Here is a 27,998-nt window from a genome sequence, read left to right as displayed (position 1 = left end):
GGGTGTTTTTAAAGAAATATTTATATATGGTTAATGAATATGATGAGCCATGTGTAGACCGAGCCAGACTTCTACCAGTCAGTGTTGGATCTTCAGCGTTGGGAAGTATTGCCTTTGTCAGTTTTCTTCATTAAACGTCATACATCATGCCTAAAGGTAAATAACATATCTCTCTTTGTGTTGTATATACTACTGTGTGATTTATTAGTTGTATTTATAGTATACTGGGAGGTAGTTTTAGTGTGATGTGTGGGGAAAAATATTAGAAATGGTCATACCAGATGCTTTTTCCGAGGAGTTGCACAATGTAATGTACTTCTCTTAATTTCTGTCTCTGATGTGTTATTTTAGGCAGTGATTGAAAGAAATAATGATTTGAGTAGTGATAGCCTGTTGTTGGTAACTCCATATATATGAGTTAATAATTAAAATCAATAGCATGTGTCATATGTTAGTGGCTTATATGTACAGATACCGAGTACTTTTTAAAAGCATAATTATTGTAATTTTATGCGTATAAGGTTGGTTAGGTTGGGTTATATTTGGCTCGTTAAAGTTTTTGAGGAGTAAAAAGTCAAGTTGATGTCTAGCTGCTTTTCTGAGATGATGCAACAGTGTACAGTACTTACAATCCAGAATTTCCTAAATGTAGATTGCAAAATAGGGAATTATAGTGCGTTTTCCGGAAATTTCGCATGGCACCAAAATTGCACATATGTGTGTCAAAAGGTCGTATAGAAGCGGTTAATATTAAGACTTTTTTTTTACGGGAATTAGCCCACCTGGGCACAGGTCAAACGACCCACAACAGGGCCTGGAGGGCGAAAAAAAAGAACAGACAGAAATTGAAAATAGAGAAGAAAAAGGGTAAATTTTTCTTGTCACTCCGTTCATTTTTAGCAAGTTAAAATATATATTTTTCTAGTGTAATTGTGTGTGTTGAAACCGAATATGACCTTCCTTTTTGGCGGAAATTAGCCGTTTTTTTTTAAGCGATTTTTTTTCGTTTGACGTTTTCCGAGAAAAAATTGGCTAAGCGACTAAAAAATACACACAAAAAAACACTAGAAAAACAATGACCAAACCAAACCTAACCTAACTTAGCTTAACTGACTCTCACCATATGATGGAATCGCCTATTTCTTACCTGATTGGCCTGGTTCTTGTTCGTCGTTGCATTCTGGGATTCTTACACAACGCCACACATGTTGGTCTTTGCGATATTTACATTCAGTCTTACTCTTAGTACACTTTACTGAGGTTGGAAGAACACCATGCGATCCAAAAAATGCTATAGTTTCTACGTTTTTTTTTTTCCAAAAACTCGCAATCAGCTCCATATACTTTAAGTGACATCCATCGCAGACTTCCATGGTCGGAACTGAACTTGAATTTCAAAATATGAGACCCAAAATAAAACTCGATTTTGATTGGGCCAAATATACTCTGAATTAAACCCAAAACCATTTTAATTGGTTCCAAAAGCAAAAAGGCTTTTGATTGGCCGCGTGACGTGTGTAGCAACGCATGCGCAGGATGATTTATGAAGGAGACGCAGGAGACAAGCGGTGTTGGAGGAGAGGCAGACAATAATGGCTGAATGTTAATGGAAGAAAATAGAAAATATTTTGGAAAAGCTATCTCCGTTATTTTACATTTCCGCCGGTAATGTAATAGATGAAAATTATCTTATAATTAGACGTCTTATTCGAATATGATAATAGATTAGTGGTAGGAATGAACGGTGTGTAAAGAAAATAATACCAGAAAAAGGTAATACTGTGTTAATCTACACCACGAAGATGCCGGAAAACCAGCTTTTTAAAGTGAGACATTGTATAAGTATGGAAACACAGAAGAAGGCAGAGCATTCCACAGTTTGGCTGTATGAGGAAAGAAGGAGGCACTATAACGGGTTATTCTCGTGTGACCGACATCCACAGAGAAACGGTGGGTACCACGGGCAAGATGTGTGTTACGAGTCCATGGCCTTGCCGGCGGTACACAGGATGCCAAATCCACCGAACATTGCCCGTTAAAGTACCTGTAAAAGAGAGAGAGTGAAGCAACATTGCGGCGAAGAGAAAGGGAAGAGAAATTGTCGACAGTGAGTTCTAATATGATAATCATTTCTTGTGCAAATGCTTCGTTTGGTAGATAATTAGGTGCCTAGGCGCGCACTACTTAGTCTTCTCGGCGGTAATGTGGTGGACATCTCATCCCAGGATGTAAACAGCCGTTCATATTGACATATTTCAAAACATTCTGGCGACCGGGCTTGATGATTTTGATCAACGCCGATGCTCAATGTATGCTTATGAACCATTTGGTTTTGGGTGGCTGCTCTCACGTCCACAAAAAACGTAAAATTATATCATATCATATGGTAAGTTCTTTCTGTTTAATATACTGGGGGGAAATTGGGTAAGGTTGGGTAGGTTTGTTTGATTAGGTTGGTGAGGTCTTCTAACAACGCTTCTGCTGCTTCCGGCCAATCAGCGATCTGTTGGAGATGACACTGGCCTACGAATGCAAATTTAAATTAGTTTGAACATGGAACCATTGTGTACTGCTGATAACTGTTCTTTCATTGCAAAGTACAGTACCACGGCAATAATGAGGCAGCTGTTGAATTCCTGAGAAACCACTGTTAGGATTAGGTTTGATTAAGTGTGGTTTACCGAGGTTTTTCATTGCAATTCTAGCAATTTTTACTCAGGTTTCTATTGCAAACCACTTGTGTTGTGTTGGTCTCATAAAAATACTATTTCTATAAAAATTTTGTGGTTGTACAAAATTGCAAATTTACCTTTAATTATTCCTAATACTCTTAATTTATAACTAAATGAGGTTAGGTTAAGGTTTGTTAATTCATGTGTTGGTTTTCATAAATGATTTAATACTGTATACAGTAGCTTACTAACGAGACCCTGGAAGGTTCTTTCTGGGGCTTTGCTACATGTTACATGTTCAGTGTGAGGTGTTATTACTGATGCAGTGGTAACAACCCTCACACACATTGCTAACATTTCCACTGTATTTATATCATGTTCTGTTTGCAGTTTCTCGAAAAATATTTAAAAGAAACTGAATTTTGATCATTGGGACCTCAGTAGTATCTTGTGTTATTGTGAAAATAAAAAAGCTTTCCATGTCTATGTCTTTGAGGCATAATTTAAAACATGATACGGTAATAGAATTCTTCACATGTCAAAGTCTTATTGCCATGATTGAAAATTTCAGTCTACAAATGTGACAGATTTGTGTGCCGAAACTCTTCTCAGATATTCAATATTTATACTGTTATAGTGTATTTATAAGTTATTCTTGGCTAAAATTCATATAAAAGAAATGGTAATTTCACGTTAATGACCCTCACATTTTCCTGTAACAAACCTCACAGTCGCATTAAATAATCTAATTTGCCAGTATGGTCATGAACCTTATTCATTGACTTACTACTGATATGAAGCACTCTTTGATTGAACCAGTCATTTCACAGATATTATGAAATTAACAAGTGGAATTAACTTGATGGGTAATAGCCCTCCCAGTAGCTTTGAAATTAATAATAAAATCATATTATAACAGGGACATTCTTTTTAATGGCATAATGTAACTGAGTGTTGGTAACACTGTACAGTATATACTATAAGAGGCATTTGATCATACAGTTTACTTTAGTACTGTAATATAACTGGGAATACATGAATAAGTTTTCTTCAAATGTAACGAACCTCGCGATAGAATGACCCGGTACAGGGGGCTCCCCAAATTTGCAGATTTTTATTTTGTGGTCCTCTATTATTCACGGACGACACTCTGGGTGTACCCAAGAATGTCTGTGGGTAACTTGAAAGTTGCTGTCATTTTTGCAGCTGGGACAGGGAGCCATTCTTTCTAGAGACAGTCATTTCATTTACCTGTACCGCATTGTAAATGTGTGTGTGTGTGTGTTGACACACACACAAAACACGTACAAATAAATAATATTGGGAAAATTCTCTCGCAAATAATCAGAAACAAGTTTATTAAAATTGTGAGTCTACCCTCAAGTCCGTGCTTTATTAGTCTGTGTCTGTGTTTTATTAGTAAAGCACGGACTTGAGGGCAGACTCACATTTTTAATTAATTTGTTTCTGGTTATTTATGAGAGTATTTAACCATTTTTATTTATTTGTATGTGTTTTGTGTGTGTGTGTCTACACGTATATACAATACAGGTAAAAAAATAATTGTCCTAAGGGTAAACACATAATGGGAATGAACATTTCTTTGTACACAAGTAAAAATGTTATTCGCAGAATTGGCGATTCGCGGCCATTTTGAGAACCTAACACCCCCACGAATTTGGGGGGCCCCTTGTATGGTGTTTTCTTTCGAGCACAGTATGAGGAGCTATGAAATAGTAGCACCTCAAATTCATAAGTAGAGCATAAAGGAACCTCACTGACATGTTCGTTTCCTTGCATGAAATTTTAATGTGGTATGGGAGCAAGGAAAACTGTGACCAATCTTAAGAAAATTATATGTAAAATATTCCTAGAAATGTCAATATTTCATCTGTTTACATGTTTGTCTGCCTATGGCATTAAACATTTCTTAAATTAGATGATACTAACTACCCAAAGCTAACCAAACCTAACATTTGTAGGGGGAATGAAAAATGATATTGACCCATTTGACTTTAGAAGCACTTTTGATGTTGATTTATTTTGACTATGTATAGACGTTTTTCGTGTGATACAAGCTATTAATGCAGCATTATTCATAATTGACTACCCATGTAGGAACTGAAGCCTTGTTACTCTTTTATAAGATGGCAGATTATTCACTGATTAGATACTACTGTAACTGTACTGTACTTATATTGTTGAACCTCTAATGAAAGTGATAAAGTTTCAAATAGTACAGTTATTATCAATGTGTACATTGATCAATAAAATTGAAAACAATATTTTCAGGAAAGCATAAGGGAGGCCGGCGCCAGTTCACCAACTTTGAGGCGATGGAGGCACAGAAGAAGAAGGAGGAGAAGGAACGTCAGTGGAGAGTGAGTTAAAAAAAAAATTGTATATCGAGGCTAGGCTTTACAGTTTAAAGAAATTTAATTCACTGGTTTGTTATACAGTATAAAATACTGTAATATACAGGGGGGGGGGATATATATATACAGTATATATATAAGTTTACCAAAATGGCCTCTGATGATGATTAAGATTGATTCTCAAACTAAGACTTTTCAACTTTTCTTGTACAGCATAAAATGTTACTCCTAACCATGTTGTAACATTGACAAAGTAACAAATTCATATAGTTTTTTTACATAAAGTGCTAAATGCTGTACAGGTAGTTCTGCTATAACGCGATAATTGTGTTCTTGTAAAATATCGTGTTATAGAAAATCGCGTAATAGAAATAACAGGACTTATGGAGAAAATAGGGTTAGGTGCAGATTACTCGAAATCGAAAAAATTTAGTAGTTAGCCTAACACAAAGGATAGCACAGTCTAAATAAATGTTACATTCATATCTAATAATGAAATCATACAGTAAATGTAACACTTTACTTGATGGGGGAGAAGGGTGATTTTGAGGTTGATAAAATCGAGCTTCTCTTCAAGTGTTATATCCTTTCTTTTACGATCATTACCGGGAATTCTATCACCAGAACGCTTCTTGTTGATATTCTTCTTTACTATATTCACAGTTAATACTGTACGACAAAATTGGAGAAATAGTAAGCAAAAATCACGTTATAGCAAACAAGCGTTCGCGTTATACAAATATCGTTCCTAATTCATAAATCGCGTTAGAGCAAATTCGCGTTATCAAAACACGCGTTATAGCAGAACTCACTGTACTTAGTGCAAAAAAAATACACTATTACAGCTCTGAGTATTACTGTACTGTAATATGGTACACTAGTGGTTTACTTAATTGGAGTTGTGGTTTATAAGTAATTTTTACCTGGCCTACATTCTCACTCCCTTAAACTGGATAATTTCATAATTGGCTATTGTCAGGTCCCTAGGTTGCCAAATTTGAGAGATTTAATCTCTATTAGATTATAAAGGAGGTCTGGAGTTTACAAAAACATACATTTCAATATTTTGTTAGGATTAATGCATTTACCTTTTGAATTTTGCAGAAAGAGCAGGGGGAGGAGACAGACAGTGATGAAGAAAAGGAGAAATCAGGGAGTAGTTCCTCTTCTGAGGAAAGTAGTAGTGAAGAAGGAGAGGTAAAGGAGCTGAAGGCAAAGGGTGTTGGGGGTTTGATAGAATGTGAAAACCCCAACAGAGTTGCCAGTAAACCTAAAAAGGTGACCACCATTAATACTACTGCTACTGGTTCAGGTGGTGCTTCTAGTACTGCCAAACCTCATCTATCTCGACGTGAGAGGTAATAAGCTGAAAGACAGTAAACTGTGTGTACTGTACTGTATTATCATTATGTTGACAAAAATTGTATTTATAAATTTGCATAACTACGTCATTCATGTTTATAGTACAGTACTGTATATGTTATTGTGTGAAGTGGATTGTCATTGTGAATTTGGGGTTGTGCTGCTTCAGATGTAGTAGTAGTTTTACTCAAAGTGGCCAGCACCCAGTCTCTTAACAGATGGAATATCTTAGAAATAAGAAGCATCACTTAATATTGTGCAAGCACATTAGAAGCTGGCACTATTGAATTGGACTCTAAAGGGTTTCTTCTCGATTAAAGGTCTATTTTACTGTACAGTACTTTGTTTTCTTCCATTACTCTGCGATTTAATTCATCACTGACACGTTTGCTCCCAGACATGATGGCCTTCACATTCTCCCTTTTTCACCATTTAGACTATCATTCACTTTTCCCGTTATTACACTCAATTTTAATTTCCTCTTAGTACTGTTAATGCACTAACATTTCTAACTCGCCTGAACTGTTCATGAGAGCAGTATCATCAACAAATAGCTGGTGACTCCCCATCCATTTGGATCCCATATCACTATCTACCACATATCTACCCTTTTCACTATTCTTGCTTTTACTTGTCTATACTTCCCATCCTTGAAAATATTAAACAACAACAGCTGTTTTATAAATCTTTGACATAGTCCTACTATCACTGAGAACCAGTTTGCCTTTTTCTGACACTACAATATGTCTCACTCACATTAAAAACTGTAGACCGAATTCAATAATTCACCATTTACATCTTAAATTTTCAGGACTTCCCACATCATATTTCTTTCTTCTCCATCATAAGCATTTTCCAGATCCCAAAATGCCACAATCAAAATCTTTCCTTTCTTTGGGACACATCCCCTTTCTGAACCCACACTGCTCTCCTCTAATGAACTGTGTTTGCAACAGTTTTATTCTTTATTGCTCAACTATTCACTATATACATGCACAGTAAATAAGGAGGGTTTTTTTATAATACAGAACTGTATGAAAATTTTATAAGTATGCAAATGATATTATGCGGTTTGTTTATTTTCCAGGGAAGAGATTGAGAAACAAAGGGCAACAGCTCATTACCGAAAATTGCATGCAGAAGGCAAGACTGATGAGGCTCGAGCTGATCTTGCTCGTTTAGCGCTTATTCGACAACAACGTGAAGATGCTGCTAAAAAAAAGGAGGATGAGAGGAAAGGTATATACTGTACTGTATGAATATTGCTTTTCTTTGAAGGTTGGTTTTATTTTTAATTTTTGCGTGCGATTACAGCTCCTCCCCGACTTAACAACGGGGTTAGGGACCCAAATCCAGGTCGTAAGTCGAAAATGCTTAAATAATACCCTGTACATAGAAAATCTAAAATGGTTGTCTCTTTTTCTTCTCAGCACCACAAAACTCTCACTTTTAAGCTTGCCAGCCATTTTAAAGTGAATTACAAACAAAAATTTTGTCTGTACTGACGTTGGGACTCGAAATACGTAATTTGACAAAATTTGGGTATGACTGAGGCAGTTCGTAAGTGCTGTATAGTCCCATTTGTGGGGGCTGTATAGTCCCATTTGTAGGGGGCTGTATAGTCCCATTTGTAGTGTCTGCTGTTTGAATCCTCACTTCTGTCCTGGTACAGTACATTATTGATTTGCACTCCTCTGGCATTGACCGGAATGTTGCACTAATTCTGATAAACCTTGCTACCTATAGCTATTATTTACTGCTCTTTCTTATTATCATCAGTGTAGTTCTACTGCATTTCAATCCTCACTTCTGTCCTGGTACAGTACATTATTGATTTGCACTCCTCTGGCATTGACCGGAATGTTGCACTAATTCTGATAAACCTTGCTACCTATAGCTATTATTTACTGCTCTTTCTTATTATCATCAGAACTGTAGTTCGCTACATACATTTCAATACAGAAGGCCTTGACAATTCACGGATTTTTAATCCGCGGATCTCGATTATTCACGGATTACACCCTGGATGTACCCAAGAATGTCTAAGGGTAGTTTTAGAGTTGCTGGCTTTTTTGCAGCTGGGGCAGGGAGCTATTCATTCCAGAGACAGTAATTTTTTTTATCTGTATTGTATGTAATAATAATAATAATAATAAACGGTTTATTAATAGAGTTGCAGCCTGTGGCTGAAAATATACAGACTTACATTTGATTTAGACATGATATAATATGCATTGAATGCATTTACAGGGCTGTACAGTACATAAATCATGAGTTGTTTATTATTTTAGCAATAGATGGGATGGTGCTGTTCTTATATCTATCAGTGCGGGCTCTTATGGGCTGAATTTTGTTGTAGTGGCGGACTGCGCGAGTTGGGTGGGGGGCTGCAGGAGGTGGCAATGGCGAGGGTGGTGCAGTAGTCCACGGCCAAACCTTTCCAGTGCTTGGTGGTGGAGGTCACTGAGGGATGGCATTTCCAGGGTGGAGAGAGCGTTGGTGTAGCCGGAGTATTCTGCGCCGAGCATGATTCTGCAGGCCCTTTTCTTTACCTTCTCTAGCTGACGTTGTTGGGTGGAGTTGAGAGAAGACGTCTGTGTGTGCTTGTAGACACACGGGCACAAAACACATAAAGATAAATAATAATGGGAAAATCCTATTGCAAATAGTCAGAAACAAGACAATAAAATGTATTAAAAATGTGAGTCCACCCTCAGGTCAACTCTGTGCTTTGTTAATAAAGCTATTTTTACCCTTATTATTTATTTGTATGTGTTTTGTGTGTGTGTGTGTGTGTGTCTACACATACACACATATATACAATACAGTTAAAAGAAATAATTGTCCTAAGGGCAAACACATAAGGGAATATACATTCTTTGTACACGAGTAAAAATGTAACTGCCGCCTTCTCCCGGTCAGCAAATGTTATTTGCAGATTTGGCTATTTGTGGCCATTTTGAGAATTATCTCCTACGATTTTTAAGGGCATACTGTATTCAGAATTTTTATTTTATTTTTATTTTATTTTTTTAATTCCTGTACTCCCCAATGATAAGTAACTAAAATATTCTCTTCTCAATTCGCAAGGGATTACACATTACAGCAATGCATAAGCATCATTGGTTTGCTGCATTTTTCAATATATTGTTGTACATTACGGTTTCTGGCAATTCAACTGTTATTGAAAAAATGCATATTGTATAAGTAAACCATGTAAGGCAAAAGAATGTAGGTTTAGGGGCAACTACACTTTACTCTCTATTTAGCTGAAGGAATTTTTGTCCGTTATTTTTCCCTCAATTTAGTGAACTACAGTAGTTACCTAAATCGAGATTAATTCCGTTAATACACTCACACCTACGGAGACACCTCAGATGCATGATATGTACTATCGTGCACAAAAGTTGTGTTCACTACCCAGCCACAGTTAGGGTTCGAATAGCCTGAGTCTGAAGTTTTGAAACAGCTGGGGGAAATGCTATGGTCGGCCAATAGATGTCGCCCTGTGTTGTGTGGATGGGGATGTGGGGCATGGAGAGGGGAGGGAGCAGGAGGTGGGGGTTAGTCTAGTAACAGGCTGTATGTAGGTGGAGCATAACATCGTGAATTCCGCAATCACTGAAAACAAAGAATGTCATGAAGATACAGTGATCCCTCGGTTAACGAGCGCCTCGGTTAATGAATTACCTTCCATAAGATTCTTAATTTCGGTTAACGAGCAATCCCTCGATTAACGAATTCCTTATGAGCGCCCCTCAACATGTTTTCGCTTGCACACTAGCTGTCATATTAGTCCGCCAATACAGTAATCGGTTCTAGGGCTTAAATTCCTTACTGTTTTCGTAAATATCAAGAAGTTTGTACTATTCAATAATTTTAAAAGTCTTGTATTAAAATTTTTAGTAATTTTAACAATTATTTAACAATTTAAGTACAGGGAAACTAGTTTTTAGCGCCCCAAACAGCCTGTCAACACACCATACAGGCGTCAGTCTCTGTGTATTTTTAGTGGAGGTAACATCTTGCTTCGGACTCTCTTCAACATAAACGATATTTTTCTGTTTTTCCAGTCAAATTATTGGTTATTTTGAAATTTATTTTACATATTGATGATATATAGCGCAGTGCAGTATTGATTTAAAGAAAATATTCTTTATTTACAGCAATTAAACTTAAAATATCACATGTTGAAATTGTTTTTGAATCCAACATGGGTCCCAAGAAATCAAGAAAAGCGATTTCAATCCAGGTGAAACAGGAAATTATTAAGAAACATGAAGAAGGCATTAGAACAAGTGTGCTTAGCAAAGAATATGGCATGTCGACATCAACTGTGTCGACAATTCTTTCACAAAGACAAATTCAAGGAAGAGAAATTGAGAGACAAATCTACCAGAGTGTTCAAAGGTTGATCCCTAATAACAGAAACAGAGAGGTTACTTCTCATTTGGATTAGGGAAAAACAGATGAAAGGTGATTCAGTTTCTACTGAATTTATTTGTGAAAGAGCCAGGGAAATATACGAACATTTAAAGGTAGATCAACCTGGTTCTTCAGGCACAGACTCTGAAAAGTTTAGGGCCAGCAAGGGGTGGTTTGAAAAATTTAAGAAAAGAAGTGATATTTTTAGTGTTGTTAGGCATGGTGAGGCTGCCAGTGCTGAAAAGGAAGGGGCAGCAAAATTTTTAGTGGAATTTAAAGAACTGGTGGATTACAGAAAATTATCTTCCACAGCAAGTGTTCAATGTGGAGTTCAAGCAACAAAAAGTGGTAGAGGACGGCTTGGAGTTTATTGGAATTCCAACCGTAAGGCATGGGTAACAAGACAGCTCTTTTATGAATGGGCTGTTGAGGTGTTTTGCCGTTTTGTGAAGAGCTACCTAACCACCAATAAACTCACTTTAAAGGCTCTTCTCCTTATGGATAATGCCCTTGGTCATGACCCTTAACTTGCCAGCACTTTGGAGTCTCAATTTGACTTCGTGAAATTGTTGTTTTTGCCTCCCAACACTACATCAATCATACAACCAATGGACCAGAATGTGATCAGCAACTTTAAGAAGCTGTACATGAAGAAAATGTTCAGGAGGTGTCATCAGGCAACTACCACTGATCCTGATCTAACACTGGCACAGTTCTGGAAAAGACAGTTTAACATCCTGGAGGCTGTAAAATTGATTGTGTCCTCATGGCAAGAAGTCTCCACTAGATCCCTCAATTCTTCATGGAAAGCACTGTTGCCATCAGTAGTCCATGATTTTGAGGGATTTCAGGAAGAAGCACAGTTGGACCAGGAGATTGTGTCCATTGGTCAGTCATTGGGCCTTGAAGTGGAGGAGGATGATGTAGAAGAGCTTGTGATGTCTCATGTGCAGGAACTTACTCCTGAAGACTTGCAGCAACTGGATGAGATGTTAGAGGCTGACAGTGGTGAGGAGGAAAAGGAAAGTGATGACCAAATGTCAACTTCAGAGTTGAAAGATGTTGTTGACCACTGGGAGAAGTTCAGGAAACTGGCTTCAAGGCACCCAGATGTGGAAAAATCAGAACTAGCTTTGTGTAATGTTGAGGACACAGTGGTCTCCTTCAAACATCAGTTAATGATGAGGAGCGGAGATGCCCCACAGACAAAAATTGGCAGTTTCTTTACTAAAAGGCAGTGGGAACAAGATGCTAGCTCTCAGTCTTCCACTTCAAGAAGGAGAGAGGATGTTCCTGCTGGAGAATCTGTCAGTCCAGAGGTTCCTGACATTTTCATGGAAGGTGACTCGCCTTCCAAGAAGCAGTAAAATTCTTCTCCTCCACCTCCACTTCCTTCTCTTCTCCCTTCTCCTCCTCCACCTGCCACTTCAAATTCACATCAGCATCATCATCCAACACCTCAAAGTAAGTGTACTTTACTACCTTTTTTGTTGACCTTAGGCAATTTTCAGTGAGCTGGAACCAATTGCCCAAAAACCCATTGAAACAATGGTTTCGGTTAACGAGCAACCTTCAAGAACGAATTATGCTCGTTAACCGAGGGACCACTGTATATAAAAGCCTGCATCAGTTACTGCAGCATAATATTACTCTGCCATTTCAGATATGCCTGCAGGACGAGCAAATTCGTCGGCAGTGATTGCTGAGCGAGGCCAAATCATCGGGATGTGGAGAGCCGGGGCAACTGTGCCGGACATTGCTCTCGAAGTGGGGAGGAGCACCAAGACGATTAGGAGGTGGATCCGCCGGTGGGAGGAAGAGGGCTCATTGGAGACGAAACCTCGAAGTGGGAGGCCACGAGTAACGTCGGCAAGGATGGACGCCATGCTCGTGGCAGCTGCAACGGCATATCCAATGCGAACATCAGTGGAGCATACAAGAAATCTGGGCCTCAACTGCCATCACATGACGACGAGACGCCGACTTCATGAAGCCGGGATCGACTGCCATATTCTAGTTCACAAAGGGTGGCTAACACCTACTCACAAGGAGTGTTGACTCGGCTTTGCATTGGAACACCTTCCACATAGATAAGAATCCTGGAGAACCATTATATTTACCGATGAAACGGTGTTCAGGTCAGTGGGAGCCGAAGCAAGGCAGTGCTGGCGGTCTCCCAACACATGCTACCATGAGAAAGACAACATCGCCCAGTGAGTGGTAGGGTGTTAGTGTCATTCTGGGGGTGGATGTGGGCACATGGGCCAGGTGAACTGGTCATGATCAATGGCCGTTTCACTGGTGAGCAGTATGTAGACATCCTGGAGCAAGTGCTAATTCCTACAGTCTGGGCTATGGCAGTTCCAGCCCCCCACACTATCAGGCTGGTTCATGACAACAGTCCCATTCATACCAGCAACATAGTGAAGGACTACCTCCAGGATCACCCTGAAATTGAGGTCATCGACTGGCCAACACTAGGATGTGATATTAATCCGATTGAACATATTTGGGCCATGTTGAAACGTGATTGGGATATTGGGGAGCAGCGAACCTGTGCAGCAATAGAGGCCAATGCTTACGCCGTGTGGGAGAGTATACGTCGACGACCAGGGGTGTGCCCGAAGCTGGTCGACTCCATCCCTAATCGCCTTGATGTAGTCCTGAATGCAATGGGTGGCTGGACCAAATACTAAGATGTGTGTATTGGTGTATTGTTTTGATTTTAGTATTGTTTGTAAATACAATTAATATATATTAACTCACCTACAGTGTTATCTTAAATCCATGTCCTTAATGATGTCTTGAACTATCTCGCATGAAAATTCATAACAAAGCAACTTAACAGCCACAAATTATGTATTGTGTGGTATACAAAGATCTGTTGACACTTCGTGGAATATGTTGTCTTATAACACAATATAATTATATCGTTACAATTGCTACCATCATTGAAATGCTCATGATTTTCAGCACACAATATTAATGGTAACTGAGCACACTCCAAAATATATGAAGCTTGCATATTGTGGTGGGGTGTTTAAACACTGGAGACATAATGACGAGTTGTCTAACTCCTGGGTCTTCACTGTGGGTGTTCCAGTTATGGGTTGAGGAGAACCCATGCAAGACCATGAATAATGCTGCCACGGCCGCCTCACGTTCCCTTACGAGAGGAGAGATTGGCCAAAGCCTTATTCTTCTCTATCAGCAAGAGCTGAGAATAGGATGTATAGAATACGTCGAGGCGACGGTAACCCGAAACAAAGTTCACATGGATTCGATGTGGGTCACTGAGTTTTGCTGTAGTTGGGTGTGTGTTGTGACGGGCGGCCAGTCCTCGCACCTGCTCCCCCCCCCCCCACACACACACACACACACACAGAGGCTTTCAAGGTCATGAGGGGCAGTGGTTGGAACTTGGAAGAATTGGAACAGTCGCCTAGATTAAGTCTGAATACTATTTTACAATACTGATAACTTTTTCACTCCACTCTTTTTAACATACTGTAAGTATATACAGTAATACCCTGATTTACGCGGTTCTTGTTTACGTGATTCTACATTTACGTGGTACCTCGCCAGAACCGGAATTTCATTTTACGCGGTGCATCTACTCATATACGCGGGATCATATACGTGGGAAGCGGCGTGGGCAGGATGTGCACAAGGTCGCCCAGTCATCAAAACATTACCGAGTTCTTCACCCACCACAGCCTACCCAAGTCAGTGATAGTGAGGAAATGGACTTTGAGGGGTTTGACAAAGAGGCCCTGCAAGCCTCTGTGGTGGATAGTGATACAATTGATACAAGTGAGGGCCAATAATCTGCCCTCTGCCTCGGAACCAGCCCCCCATCCCCATGTGCCCAGCCATCTTTTCTATTAATGTAAGTGTTAAAAACCTAATATTATTGTTATTTCTCTTAATTATTAATTGTGTGTGCATACCATCATAAAATTAAGATGTTATTTTTACTATAACGTAGGTATTGTGTCTGAAGAAGTGGAGTTTGGGGGTCGGGCCAGTCTCTATTGGAATTAATCCCATATGTTCTGTTATTCCATTTACGCGGTTCTTGTTTTACATGGTACCCCGTGGGTTCAATTGACCGCGTAAATCGGGGTACAGTGAGTTCTGATATAACGCACGTTTTGACAACGCGAATTGGCTCTTATCGCGATTTATGAATAGAGGAACGATATTTGTAAAACGCGAACGCTTGTTTGCTGTAACGTGATTTTTGCTTACTATTTCTCCAATTTTGTGGTATTAACTGTGAATATGGTAAAGAAGAATATCTCCAAGAAGCGTTCTGGTGATCGCATTCCCGGTGGTGATCGTAAAAGAAAGGCTATAACACTTGAAGAGAAGCTCGATGTTATCAACCTCAAAATCACCCTTCTCCACCATCAAGTTATATTTATATTTTTTCAAGGTAATGTGTTACATTTACTGTATGATTTCATTATTAGATATGAATGTAACATTTATTTAGACTGTGCTATCCTTTGTGTTAGGCTAACTACTAAATTTTTTTCGATTTCGTGTAATCTGCACCTAACCCTATTTTCTCCATAAGCCCTGTTATTTCTATTGCGCGAATTTCTATAACACGATGTTTTACAAGAACACAACAAATGCGTTATAGCAGAACTGACTGTACTACTGTAATTATATAATATTACATATTATCACAAATATTTATTAAGCAAAGGATGGGTGGAATATAAATAATATATTACCATAATCTCTTTGTCAGAATAACAACAAAATTGTGACGTGGTCGCTGAGTAAAAGTAGCTGACCAAGGCCCTTCACCCTGATCCTTGCATATTTCACTTTTATCCTTACTATATTCCATTCTTTAAAAGTATCATTGTGACCTGAGCGGCAATAAGCACCCAGGGCACTGCACCTGTTCAATGAATTTGTAACCATAAAGAAACAACTTTAAGACAAAACGTAGTTAAAAATGCAGCTTGAAATTATGGTGGTATAAATAATAAATAAACCACTCTTTAGTGAACAATTTAAGACCATATATCATGTAGCAGTTTGGTTGAGGCCAGACGGTTCTTTTTCCTTAGCCTTTATTCATGTTTGTAACTTTTTCTTCTTATGCATAATCCCAAACCCCAGCCATCCTACCCTCCAAAGGGTCTTGCACCCCAGAGTCCATAATCTTCCAATTACAAGAAATCACAGCTTTTCCCTAAATTTACTGCAGCCATCAGTGTCAGTGACAATGCCAAATACTGTATATGAATGCTCGTCATAAGACGTCGCATATGCCGCACAGTTGTAGAAGCATGCATGTCCGAGTGACATCATAGGGAATAATGTGGGGAGGTGAAACGCTGGGGCCCAGGGAGCTTTGTCGCACATTTCCACAGAAAATAACGTTTTCTATACTGCTGTTCTAACACATGAGATACTGCTACGTGCAGTAATATTTGTTCTACAGGACTATACTAATTATGCTGCTTGAGCCTCGTTTTATCTTTCGGTAACACTGCATTACAACTTATATAATTCAATCTTATCAGTAATATAAACCATTTCTGTCACATTTCTTACTTATCATTACCGTGTATAGGGTTCGTGATAATGCTCCACTCTCACACAACCTGCCTCTCATCCAGCCCCCACCTCCTATTCCTCCCCCCACACACACACACACACACACACACTACAGTGGGCGACATCTGTTGGCTGACCATAGCATTTCCCCCAGCTGTTTCGAAACTTCAAACAGGTCATTCGAACCCTAACTGTGGCTGGGTAGTGGACACGACTTTTGTGCACGATAGTACATAGAAACATTATTCATGGCTAACTTTAAACTAGGGTGTTCAGTGTGTTTGTATTTTTTCTATTATTTCCAAACTTTTTTCAAATTGATAGCTGCACTCTTTTGACTCTCCTCCACTCCACTTCCATTCTGAGACTTCTGAGAGACTTTTGGCATGATGTCTAAGCGCAGTAGTTAGTTGACCAGTGGCAGCAGGACACAGACTGAGTGGATGTAAACAAAACCCGTGCACTAAGCGGTGCAGAATTGAATAGAATCACGCTCAGTTTAGCGGAAATTTTAATTTAACAGAAAGGGATGCCTCGAATTAGTTTATTAAATTGAGAAAATACTGCATACTGTACAATATTCCCAGATTCTTTCCCCTGTTCTTCCTTTTTAACAATAGAATCATCTACCTGTAACACAACTTATGGAGCTCCACCCCTCCTCCTCTGTTTTTTTCCCTGCTGTGTCTTCATTATCAACTTTATAGTTGATTATGCATTTGTTTCATATGAAAAATACAGTGCAGTAGTTAAGAGTCCTCATCTGGAAATTTAATGGGAAAGAAGACCTGAGGTTGTGACAAGGTTTATTAATATATCATTTTCATTGCACCAGTAAGATTAAGATTTTTTGTTTTTTATAAAATGCCAATCTTCCTTCTTCAACTTTGTTCAATTTGGTGATATAACATCGCAATATTTTCATGTTTTCTACTAATTTATATTGGCTAGTGTAATTATCACTCACACTATTCCATAATCTTCTTTATCACCATTTAAATCACTGTTTGTGGTATCATTTGGGAAAATGATAGCCATCTTTACCATGAATTCCTAATATCATTAACGTTCTCTTTCGGGCAAGATGATTCATTGATTACATTTGCACATAGTTGAATTAAATATTTTCTTTTTAGTATTCATATTTTTCATTTTTAATCTTTTGAATGTACGGTTGTGAACAAAAAGAATCTGGCAGGGAGGGAGGGAATAGGTGTATAGGAGGATAAGGGTAGGTGAAGACTTACCACCATTGCATAGAGGTGGCAATTAAAAGTCACAATTTTTTTTTCACTTCATTAAATATATATTTTTTTTACTAATTATGAGTCAGGTGCACCTTACACTAACAATATGCTGTAAATAACTCAATGCAGTGCACCAAAACCTCACAAAAAGCCATAAAAGCTGAATGTTTAAGGAGACTTCACTGCCACCCTAATGCAGTGGTTTTTTAAGTCTCCACCTACACCCTTACCCTCCCATAACCTCCCTCCCTGCCAATTTTTTTTTGTCCACAACTGTACATCCCAAATTACATCAAAACCGTTAAGTCTTATGTTCCACCATCCACATGCAAGTTTGCCATGCTTGGATATGTATTTTCTATAAGACTGTGTCATTAGAGTGAAGAGTTCAAATGACTGGATACAGTGGCATGAAGCATAATTTTCTGTAGTTGTCAACATTGGTAAGTTGCACTGAAAAATATTACATTACAGTAATGCCTCAAATAAGTATGGTACAGTAATATGTCCTCCAATATTGCACTGTAAGGTAAATCATTGTATCATGAATCATTAATTACTACAGGTTGATAATCCCTTATCCGAAATTCCGAAAACCAAAAGTTTTTTCGTGGTGAATCACACACCCCACCCTCATTTCCCCCCCCCCTACAGGATCAGCCCATCCGGGCACAGGTCACCGACCCACATTGGAGCCTGGGGGGGCCTAAGATGTAGTAATAATAGTAATAATAATAATAATTCATGGTTAATAAAATTTATAATAAAAAATACACAATAAAATAATAATGATAATAAGAACAATAATAATAGCAATAATAATAATAAAATAACAACAGCAATAATAATAATAAATACAAGAATGAAAAAAAGACCAAAAGTGAGAAACACGACCTTGTAGTGGATTCCTCCCCTACAAGCACTGAACCTTCTCGAATTCCCCAGCCTACGCCTCCAGCGCTGCCCACGGAGCGGGGGTCAACTATCTACCCACGCCTACCCCTGCCTTATAAGGCCTGTCACCGCTGTGACCAGCCTCTTTTCTACCCAGTGCCACCAGCAAGCAACACCACCTTCTCCGCGCCAGCCTGGCAGCTCCCGCTCCCGCCGGTGACCTAGGTTTCCTTCAAGCTGCGTGCCCTCACTCTGGGCACCCTCACCACCCAGCTCTCTCTACTCAATGCTTATTACCATGCTACCTACCCAGCAACAAGCTGCATTGTACATCCAATACAATACGTATACAGTGAGCACATTGTGAGTTTCCTTTCTCCATCCCATCCTGAGTGTGAACCAATATCACATACCCCTACAAATGGTGACCCCGGAGTGACCATTTGTGGGGTTATGAGATATTGGTTCACACTCAGGATGGGTTGGAGAAAGGAAACTCACAATGTGCTCACTGTATACATATTGTATTGGATGTACAATGCAGCTTGTTGCTGAGTAGGTAGCATGGTAATAAGCGTTATAAGCGTTGAGTAGAGAGAGCTGGGTGGTGAGGGTGCCCAGAGGAGGGACACGCGGCTTGAGGGATGCCAAGGTCACTGGCGGGAACGGCAGCCGCCAGGCTGGCGCGGAGGAGGAGGTGTTGTTTGCTGGTGGCACTGTGTAGAAAGAGCATGGTCACAGCGGTGTCAGGCCTTATAATTGCCATAATTACGAATGTAATTTATTTACACACACACACTGACCGAGAACTATAATATACGAAGATACAATGTCTTGACTGACAAATGAATGTACAGGGGTATTACAGTGTCTGCTCTCTAACTTATGTCAAAATATATTATGTAATGCTCACATTGTAAAGCCAATCAATTCCTTCATGAAACACTCAAGATTAAATGTAGAACATACTGTATATTCTTGAAATTTGATGTGAGAATCTCGTGGCAGCCCTGGTTGTAGTTGTGTTGCCAATTCATTGATATACATTAATTTCTTAATTACTTAAGCAATTATGCAAATATTTGGAAACCTGTCATGATCTTAAATAATGATGAATAATTTATTATTGTAAAACTGCTACTTTTGGATTGTTTAATATTTATCCTAACAGTGATACAGCCAAAAATAAATCCACCAATCACAATCCCCATTACATACAGCCTTCTTTCCTTCAAGTATTGCCAGGTAAAATTGCATCTTTGGCTGACTGTACATGTGAAAACATAGCATCATTTCTCTACATAAGAATATGAAAGCAAACACTTGTTACTGTTCATATATGTTTGAAATAATACTTACTAAAGTAATACAAAATTCTACTCACCAATGTGGTAAAGTCTAAAATATAAGGACAGCCAATGAATATTGTGCGAACAGGTTCAACTCTGGCTGAAGCTGTAGCTTTTCATAAAGATGTCATAGCTGTTGCTGAAACTGTTACTGAACCTGAAGTTGTTGCTGAAGCTGCTTCTGAACCTGAAGTTGTTGCTGAAGCTACTTATGATGCTGAATTTGATGGTGTAGCTGAAGTTGATGGTTTAGGCCTTCGAATAATAAAGCTAAACCTTGCACAGCTGCTTTCTTTTCTCATTATACATCTTTATGTAGAGGTCATATGCGTGTTTCACATCCGTGTTAATTTTAAGGCTTTGTTCTGTTAATGGATCCACTTCAGAAAATATGTTTATTGCTTGCTCCATATAATATCCACAGACCTCTCACCCTTTTCATACCGTATAGTTTTAACACATCTAGTTTCTCGGCTAAGCTTTTACACTTTCTTTTAGCTTTTGAACCATCACTACAGTCACTTGCTCTCTTGCTCATGTTGAATAGGGATGCAAAAATGCCATAAAAATCAGATAATTTTTTCCTTTTCCTGTTCAGATACATGAAAACAAAAGGCCCGCCAAGCTGCCACTGTTTATACTAGTGATGCTGGCGTCACCACTCACAAGCCCGGCAGCCTCCACATGCATTTAGTTATTATTTAAATGAAAATATAATTTTATTATATTTTTGTCATAAATACAAAGAAAATAATGGTGTAAATTGAATTGGGTCCTAAATTAACCAGGGTCTTAAATAAGAATCATCGTTAGTAGAACCGTCGTTATCGGAGGCTTTCCTGTACTTCTATTACCTTGTCTATTTTAGCTGTGGCAATGATTGCCTAAATGGATGGAGCAAGTTATAAATGATACAGACTAATAAGATTGCCTCTATTAAATTCTTTTATATATTGACTCTCATTAATGCTCTCACTCATTCAGCATTAACCCATGCTCTCCATCTCTCAACATCTTGTACTTAATGCTGTACATACAGCATTTTCATATTTCATTATCACATTTTTAATCCCATTTGTGACCTGCTGATATTTTTTACCTGTTTTGAAAATATTTACCATTTTCTTGGCAATTTCTTATGGAGGATCATTAGCCCTTTAGCACTGGAATGGATTGGCAGTCTGGCACATGAGTGATTTTTATGTTTGAAAAGGTAATTTGTATGAGTATGTCACTTGGACTAGATTAGAAATGGATCAATTATACATTGATAATAACTTGGATGGTAATTTTCTTTACTAACCATTTTGTGAAATGCAAATCGAATCTTGTCATAAAAGTTTGACAGGGTGTATTGCCTTTGGTGTACTTGGTGCCCATCACTGTTAGGTCAAGATATTGATGCATTAGTAGTCACTAATTTTCTGTGGTGTTTGTTGTCATAGTACAAAGTGAGAACTGTTATTTCTTTTGCAGCCCGTGAGGCAGCAGCAACTGCGAAGAGAGATCAAATGGCTAAGGCGCTCAACAAGAAGAAAAGCTGATCATATCCCACTATTAGCTTCCACTGTAGTGTAGGCACTCGACAGCTGTAACATCTCTTGTCAAGTGGCTTTGTGCAGGAATCAGTATTTCTGTCTTATATAGTAATAATTTCAAAGCCTAATATTTTACCCTCTTATTACCCATTTCCCCTGTCCTAATATTACATGAAATAACTGATTTTTGTTCAGAGTCACTTTTCGAAGTTACAAAGGCATTTGTTTCGAAGTTTGGGTTTCCCTAAAGTATTTTACTTCATGTAAGTGAATGTAAAATACATATCTTTTTTAATGCCAATACAGTACTTTTCAGATACTGGTGGTAATTTTTCCATTTACTGTATTGTATAAGTGTTTCCTGTACTTATACTGCTTTTTTGTTTCATACAGTTTGGGAAATGCTTTGGAAAAATATAACTACAGTGTCTGAGGTTAACAGAAAATTATCTTATATTATTCAAGTTATTCAAATACAGTATATGAAATAAAGTACAATTTCCTTTAGTGACCAATATTAATTTGGTAACAGACAATATATAGTATAATTTATAAATTTGTGTTTTAACCAATCGGACATCCCGTAGCTTACATACAGGGGTATATCTTCTTTTTTCAATTATTGTTAGTATTACTGTGTTTGATAGTTTTCATTGGTAGATTTTAAAGTTTATTTCAGTGTGATATATTGATTTGGCAATAATCAACTTTGGTAAAATAAAATTAAATGAAGTATTTGTTCCCTTTTTTCCATACATAATGTCTTGTACACTATGTATACAGTGATGGCATTGGAGGTAATGTGTCAGTGGATATCTGAACACCTGGGATATTTCTAAAATACTGTACAGTACTACAGTATATAAGAGGTACTGTATATGTGTTAATCCTCAGCTGAGAAATAAAAATCAATACAGGTTTTGTTACTACTTGTCTCAAATCCCTAAGCTTGATGGCATGTATATGCTGTATGTGCTCTTAAGGTTAAATAAGAGCTGATGCTTGAGATTAGGGAATGCCTTGGATGTTGCAATGCTTATCATCAAGAAGTCCAATAGGGCTGTTGCCTTAAGTTAGTCCAATTAAGGTAATGACATATCTAGCCAATAAACAAGTGCTGTAGACTCTTTTGCTAAAAATTATACTCCAAAGCAAGGATTATGAGGTCTTTAATCATTACGTAACATGAATACGTACTAGCAGAGGCTGAATATTTTAATTTGGCTGTTGCTGAATGTATTTGTGTTCTTACTGCTGGCATAATCATAATAGGCTACAGCATGAATACCAATAGCTGAGAGGTATACTTTTAAGTGGAAAATAAAGAGAAGAAGAAAGTGGAATAGTAATCAGGAAATCATTGAGCTAAAGTGTTTATCCTACACCCAACTGATCAGTCTAGAAATGAAAAAGAAAAAAGTAAAATTCATTCCCCCCTCACAAAGACTCATCCTGGATACAGCAGTTTCTTTATCATTAGTATTTTTTTTTAGTTTAAATAAAGAATTTTATAACCTTCAATTGTGTGAGATATTGTTCCCTTTGCCCTGTAGTGGATTATCTGAAGATAACATTAATGTTGTAATTGGTTGAAGATGCAAAGTGTTATTTTATAAATTTTCCATCTTGTTAACATCATGCGGATTGTTTGTATTAATTGTTGTAGCACATCATTGTATTCTTCCTCCACTTAAAAAAGGTGTTGGGTGAAGGTTTTCATGCCATAATGGCAGGTGTGTTAACACAAAGCAAGGAGTGATTTGGTTGGCAACATAGATTTTGTTCTAAAGTCAAAATCTTTCCTATGTTTCTTCATAAACCTCTCCGAGGCAGGAAAGGCTTCCAGTTAAGTTTAAAACATGTAATTGATTATAACTAATTAAGAATCCTTTACAAACATAAAGCCAGTTTGATCAACCAGGGTTAGAAAAATTAATTCATATAATTCTTAGCATTCTTAGTCTTCCCCCTGATGTTCTTTTATCACTACCAAATCCATGACCTTTTAACCTGTTGTACTTCCTCGAGAGTGTTTTCTTACTTTTAATAGCCTGTAATAATCCTACAAGGTTATATGTTTGGAACTGTTATATCCAGCAAGAGTATAATTTTCTCACCTTTCACTTCATATTAATCTTTCTCTTTCAAATCATGGCACAGCTTTTCTTTCTTTCATATTTTTGGCAAAAACTAGTATTGATAAATAGTACCAAGGAAGTAACATGATTAGGAATTTTTTCTTGTCAACCTGTTGAATTAAAAAAAAAAAACATGGCTGTCTCTTGTTTGGTCTACTGTGGCTGAAGTCTTTATCAATAGCTATATTGAGTAAAGATGTTGGCTGATATGATGGCATAGTACACTTGAACAAAAGCAGCACCCACTGGGCTCACACTCAGTCAACTTCTTTGTTTTTGTTCCATTATTTTCCTTGGCAAAAATTGTCCAGCTTGGGATCTAGGCAAAACTGACAGGCATCAGCTATAATTAAATCATTAAACTATGCCAAGAAATTTAGTTAAATATTCAGTACGGTACTTACAGGTTGAACTAGATGAAATATACAATAATTACTCATTCAGTAATGTTGATTTCTCTGATGTTTTTAAGTGATATGAATACAATACTCTACACTACTGTACTGTACTGTATATGGTTAACATAACGTAAATAACAAGAGATGAAGAGTCGGTTATAAAGTTGATGCTTTGCGATTAATTAATAACTATAATAGAAGTTTATCCACTGAGTTTCTGGAGTTATTACACCACCTTCACATACTGTAGTTGTACGTTTTTCTTTTTTTTTATGTAATATTTTCATCCTTATCCTTTCCAACTTTAATGTGTGATAACCAGACAAGAAGTAAATACTGTATACTAGTACTGTACTGTACAGTATAAAATAAAACACTCATATCAGGTGAAAACAGAAATGTCCTCATTTGCACCAGAGTGAGTACAGTTTTTAGTGTTGGACTGAAAATCAATGTGATTAAAATGTAAGCACTGTTGAATTCAGCAGTTGAAAGGAGAAATTTTAATTTTTTCACACATTTTGTTGATTGAAAGGAGTTGCCATGGTTGCTGATAAGTTTTGAAACAACCCATATGGAAAGTTTGAGGTTAATAAAAAATAAATCTGTTTGATGTTGACCTTTTGATTCATGTGATTACAGTATCAACTAAATTTGTGTGTTGTTTGATGATGATTATCATTAGTAAATAAATCTGAAGGTTTTTTGTGTAAGCACTGTTGAATTCAGCAGTTGAAAGGGGAAATTTAAATTTTTTCACACATTTTGTGGATTGAAAGGAGTTGCCATGGTTGCTGATAAGTTTTGAAACAATCCATATGGAAAGTTTGAGGTTAATAAAAAATAAATCTGTTTGATGTTGACCTTTTGATTCATGTGATTACAGTATCAACTAAATTTGTGTGTTGTTTGATGATGATTATCATTAGTAAATAAATCTGAAGGTTTTTTGTGTATTGTTACATATTAAATTATTTATTAAACATGCAAGCATCTTTCATGTTAGGTATGTTATGCATAAATTAAAGCCTTCAATAAGATACAGAATGATCCACCACTGTTAATCTCATTCCATTCTTTAACTAAGAGGATGATACATTTGCATCATGTATCAAGCCTCTGATTTATTTTTTTCTCCTATAGAGTGATGCAATGAATCAAATTTCAATGCTACATAATATTTCAAAACTTTACTTTGCTCACTAAGTTTATTAAATAAACCCCTGATATTAAATGTGCAAAATCAGTAAGCAATACCTAAACTTTTATTGAATGTGTCCCATGAAGATAAAATGCACTTCAATCATTGGTGCATAAATTTATAATATCAGTACTGTACACCATGGGTTGTGATAATGTTTGCTGTGTATAATTAGGTTTGACAAATCGCTCCCTTATATACTGTATGCTAGAGCTACTTGGATGGCTGCTGTTTAGCAAATCAAGCTTTAAAGAATGTAAGATGTGTTACAGCATGTATTTACAATGGAGAATTAAAACGACCAAAAACTGTTCCTTGACAAATTCTCAATTTATCCCCTCTTAAGATTTTAATGCTTTTCAAATATTGATTGATTGATAAACTCTAAAAGTACATAAAGGATTCAAAATTAGCAAGTTGATATAAATACTATAGTACTGTACATTAATTATCGGTAGCTCTTATTCTACCTCAGTCATACACTGTGCAATAATAACATTGACATTTTAGGGGCATGTAATCCTCTACACCTATACTCTGTGTCATGTGCCCCAGCTGACAGGGTCATTTGTAGCCTCTCATCTGGAAGCTTTTTATGCCAGACTTACTCAGTGGAATGTGTACCTAAACAACTTTTCAGATACAGTATTTCATTTGTTAACAGTATCCATTTAGTGATCTTGTTATATTTTACTGAACCATGTAATCTACTTCACTGTTGTACTCACTTAACAAATTTAACAAGGGGTTTATTTCATGCTTGTTTAGTACTTAATATTTGTGTGTGTAGAGTATTTGCTCATCAAGCTATAATTATATTTTACCATTGCTGTACTTATACGTGTATATTATTTCAAGTGGCCCCATTGAAATACAATGTTTTAGTGTACTGTTTATGTAGACCAATGTAATTGTATCAATATCAATCCCTGTAGAAATTAATCACTAATCAAATATTCCTTATGGTGCTAACTTACAATTTCTCGTGGTATGTATTTTCCTGTACAAATTAATGCAGTTAAATTAATGGACGGAATCATTACCATAATTACTTTACCATAACATTCAGCACATTGTTTCCACTGGTGTCATCAGTGAGTATACAGAAAGGAGAATGTTAAAATGTTTGCATAACTGAGGGTGATGGTATAATGTGATTGCTGTAAAATGAAATAAAGTGTCAACCATGATTCTGAGCTATTAACCAGCTGCTGCACTGACTGAGACATATTTTATTACACCCCTGATGAAGGTACTGTGATCTTCTGTTGACCCTGACAGGCTCATCACTGTTTGATCCCACCATAGTACAGTACCATACACCATAGAGAAGACCTGCCATAGTGCCTCCCACACACCTTGAAGTAGACCAACCATAGTACCACACACACACCTTGTTATAGACCTGCCATAGTGCCACACACCATGAAGTAGACCTACCATAGTGCCACATACATCATGAAGTAGACCTACCATAGTACCACACACACACACCTTGATGTAGACCTGCCATAGTGCCCCACACACACCATGAAGTAGACCTGCCATAGGGCCACACACACACACACCATGAAGTAGACCTGCCATAGGGCCACACACACACACCATGAAGTAGACCTGTCATAGTGCCACACACATCATGAAGTAGACCTGCCATAGTGTCACACACACACCGTGAAGTAGACGTTCCATAGTGCCACATACATCATTAAGTAGACCTGCCAAAGTGCCACCTATCATGAAGTAGACCTGCCATAGTGTCACGTACATCATGAAGTAGACCCACTATAGTGGCACACACACACCTTGAGGTAGACCAGCCATAGTGCCACACACACACACACCTTGAAGTAGACCCGCCATAGTTCCACACACACACACCGTGAAGTAGAGCTGCCATAGTGCCACATAGTCATTTTTGCTATAACGCATGCTTTGTCAACGCGATTTGGTAATACAGTAATGCAATTGATGAATAGGGCAACGCTGTTTGTAAAACGTGAACTTTTGCATACGAATGTTGGCTATAACGCAATTCCATCTTCAACATTTTAAGTGTAGCGTGGCGCGGGGTTATGCAATGTTTACAGTTCACGTTCGACATCACATGTTCAATTGATTCCTGTGTTTTGTTTGTGAAGTGTTTTTTGAGAGGTACTCTATAAATTTATTTATTTTATTTTTTTGCAAATTTAGCTGTTACCCATAAATAAGTAAAAAGAATGTTTCGCAGTGCGGACTAATAACGGTATACACCAGCACTCTCTGTTTACATCACGTGATCTGTTGAATTATCTTTGAAGTGTCCTCCGTGATTTTTGCTGTTTTCTCCAATTTTGTTGTGTTAGCCATGAATATGGAAAGACAAGGTAAGAAGAATGTTTCCAAGAAGCGTTCTGGTGATCGAATTGCCGGTGGTGAATGTAAAAGAAAGGCTATAACACTTGAAGAGAAGCTCGATGTTATTAAGCATTTTGAACTGTGCAACAGGAATAAAGGAGTCTACGTTATGCACCATTAGAGAATGTAGAAAAGATTAAAGCAAGCTTTATTGCTGGAACAAGCTTGAGTGCTTGCAAATCTGTGAAATCACGGCCAAAGGAACTTAAGGAGATGGAACGGCTTCCAAGTGTTTGGATAGAAGATCAAACGAAAAAGCGATATGGGACCAGCTTTCTCACCATCAATTTACGAAGACCTAAAAAAAAAGGCTGAAAATCCTGCTGATGTGATTGCCTTTACTGCTAGTAGTGGATGGTTTTCTGGTTTTAAGAACCGCTATGCTTTTCATAATGTAAAGTTATGCGGCGAAGCAG

The 27,998-nt window shown here is 37.6% G+C and overlaps 1 protein-coding gene across 2 annotated transcripts; it reads left to right on the top strand.

Annotated features, from left to right (window-relative positions):
* Positions 1-7: 7 nt before the first annotated feature.
* LOC121861460 (28 kDa heat- and acid-stable phosphoprotein-like) lies at positions 8-26,372 on the top strand. 2 transcript variants are annotated; one of them, XR_006088027.1, is made up of 6 exons: positions 8-156; positions 4,965-5,053; positions 6,152-6,405; positions 7,497-7,648; positions 21,384-24,681; positions 24,926-26,372. XR_006088027.1 is itself a non-coding variant. In XM_042359195.1 (5 exons), exons 1-5 carry the CDS (start codon positions 147-149, stop codon positions 21,449-21,451), a joined length of 573 nt encoding a protein of 190 aa, XP_042215129.1. In that variant the 5' UTR covers positions 8-146; the 3' UTR covers positions 21,452-26,372. The 2 variants fall into 2 exon arrangements, 1 of the variants encoding a protein (XP_042215129.1); XM_042359195.1 differs by having other exon boundaries at positions 21,384-26,372.
* Positions 26,373-27,998: the final 1,626 nt, after the last annotated feature.

This window comes from Homarus americanus, unplaced genomic scaffold (genome assembly GCF_018991925.1).
Source record: "Homarus americanus isolate GMGI-L3 unplaced genomic scaffold, GMGI_Hamer_2.0 scaffold24260, whole genome shotgun sequence".
Taxonomy (NCBI): Eukaryota; Metazoa; Arthropoda; class Malacostraca; order Decapoda; family Nephropidae; genus Homarus; species Homarus americanus.
This window is presented reverse-complemented; position numbering and strand designations above follow the sequence as displayed.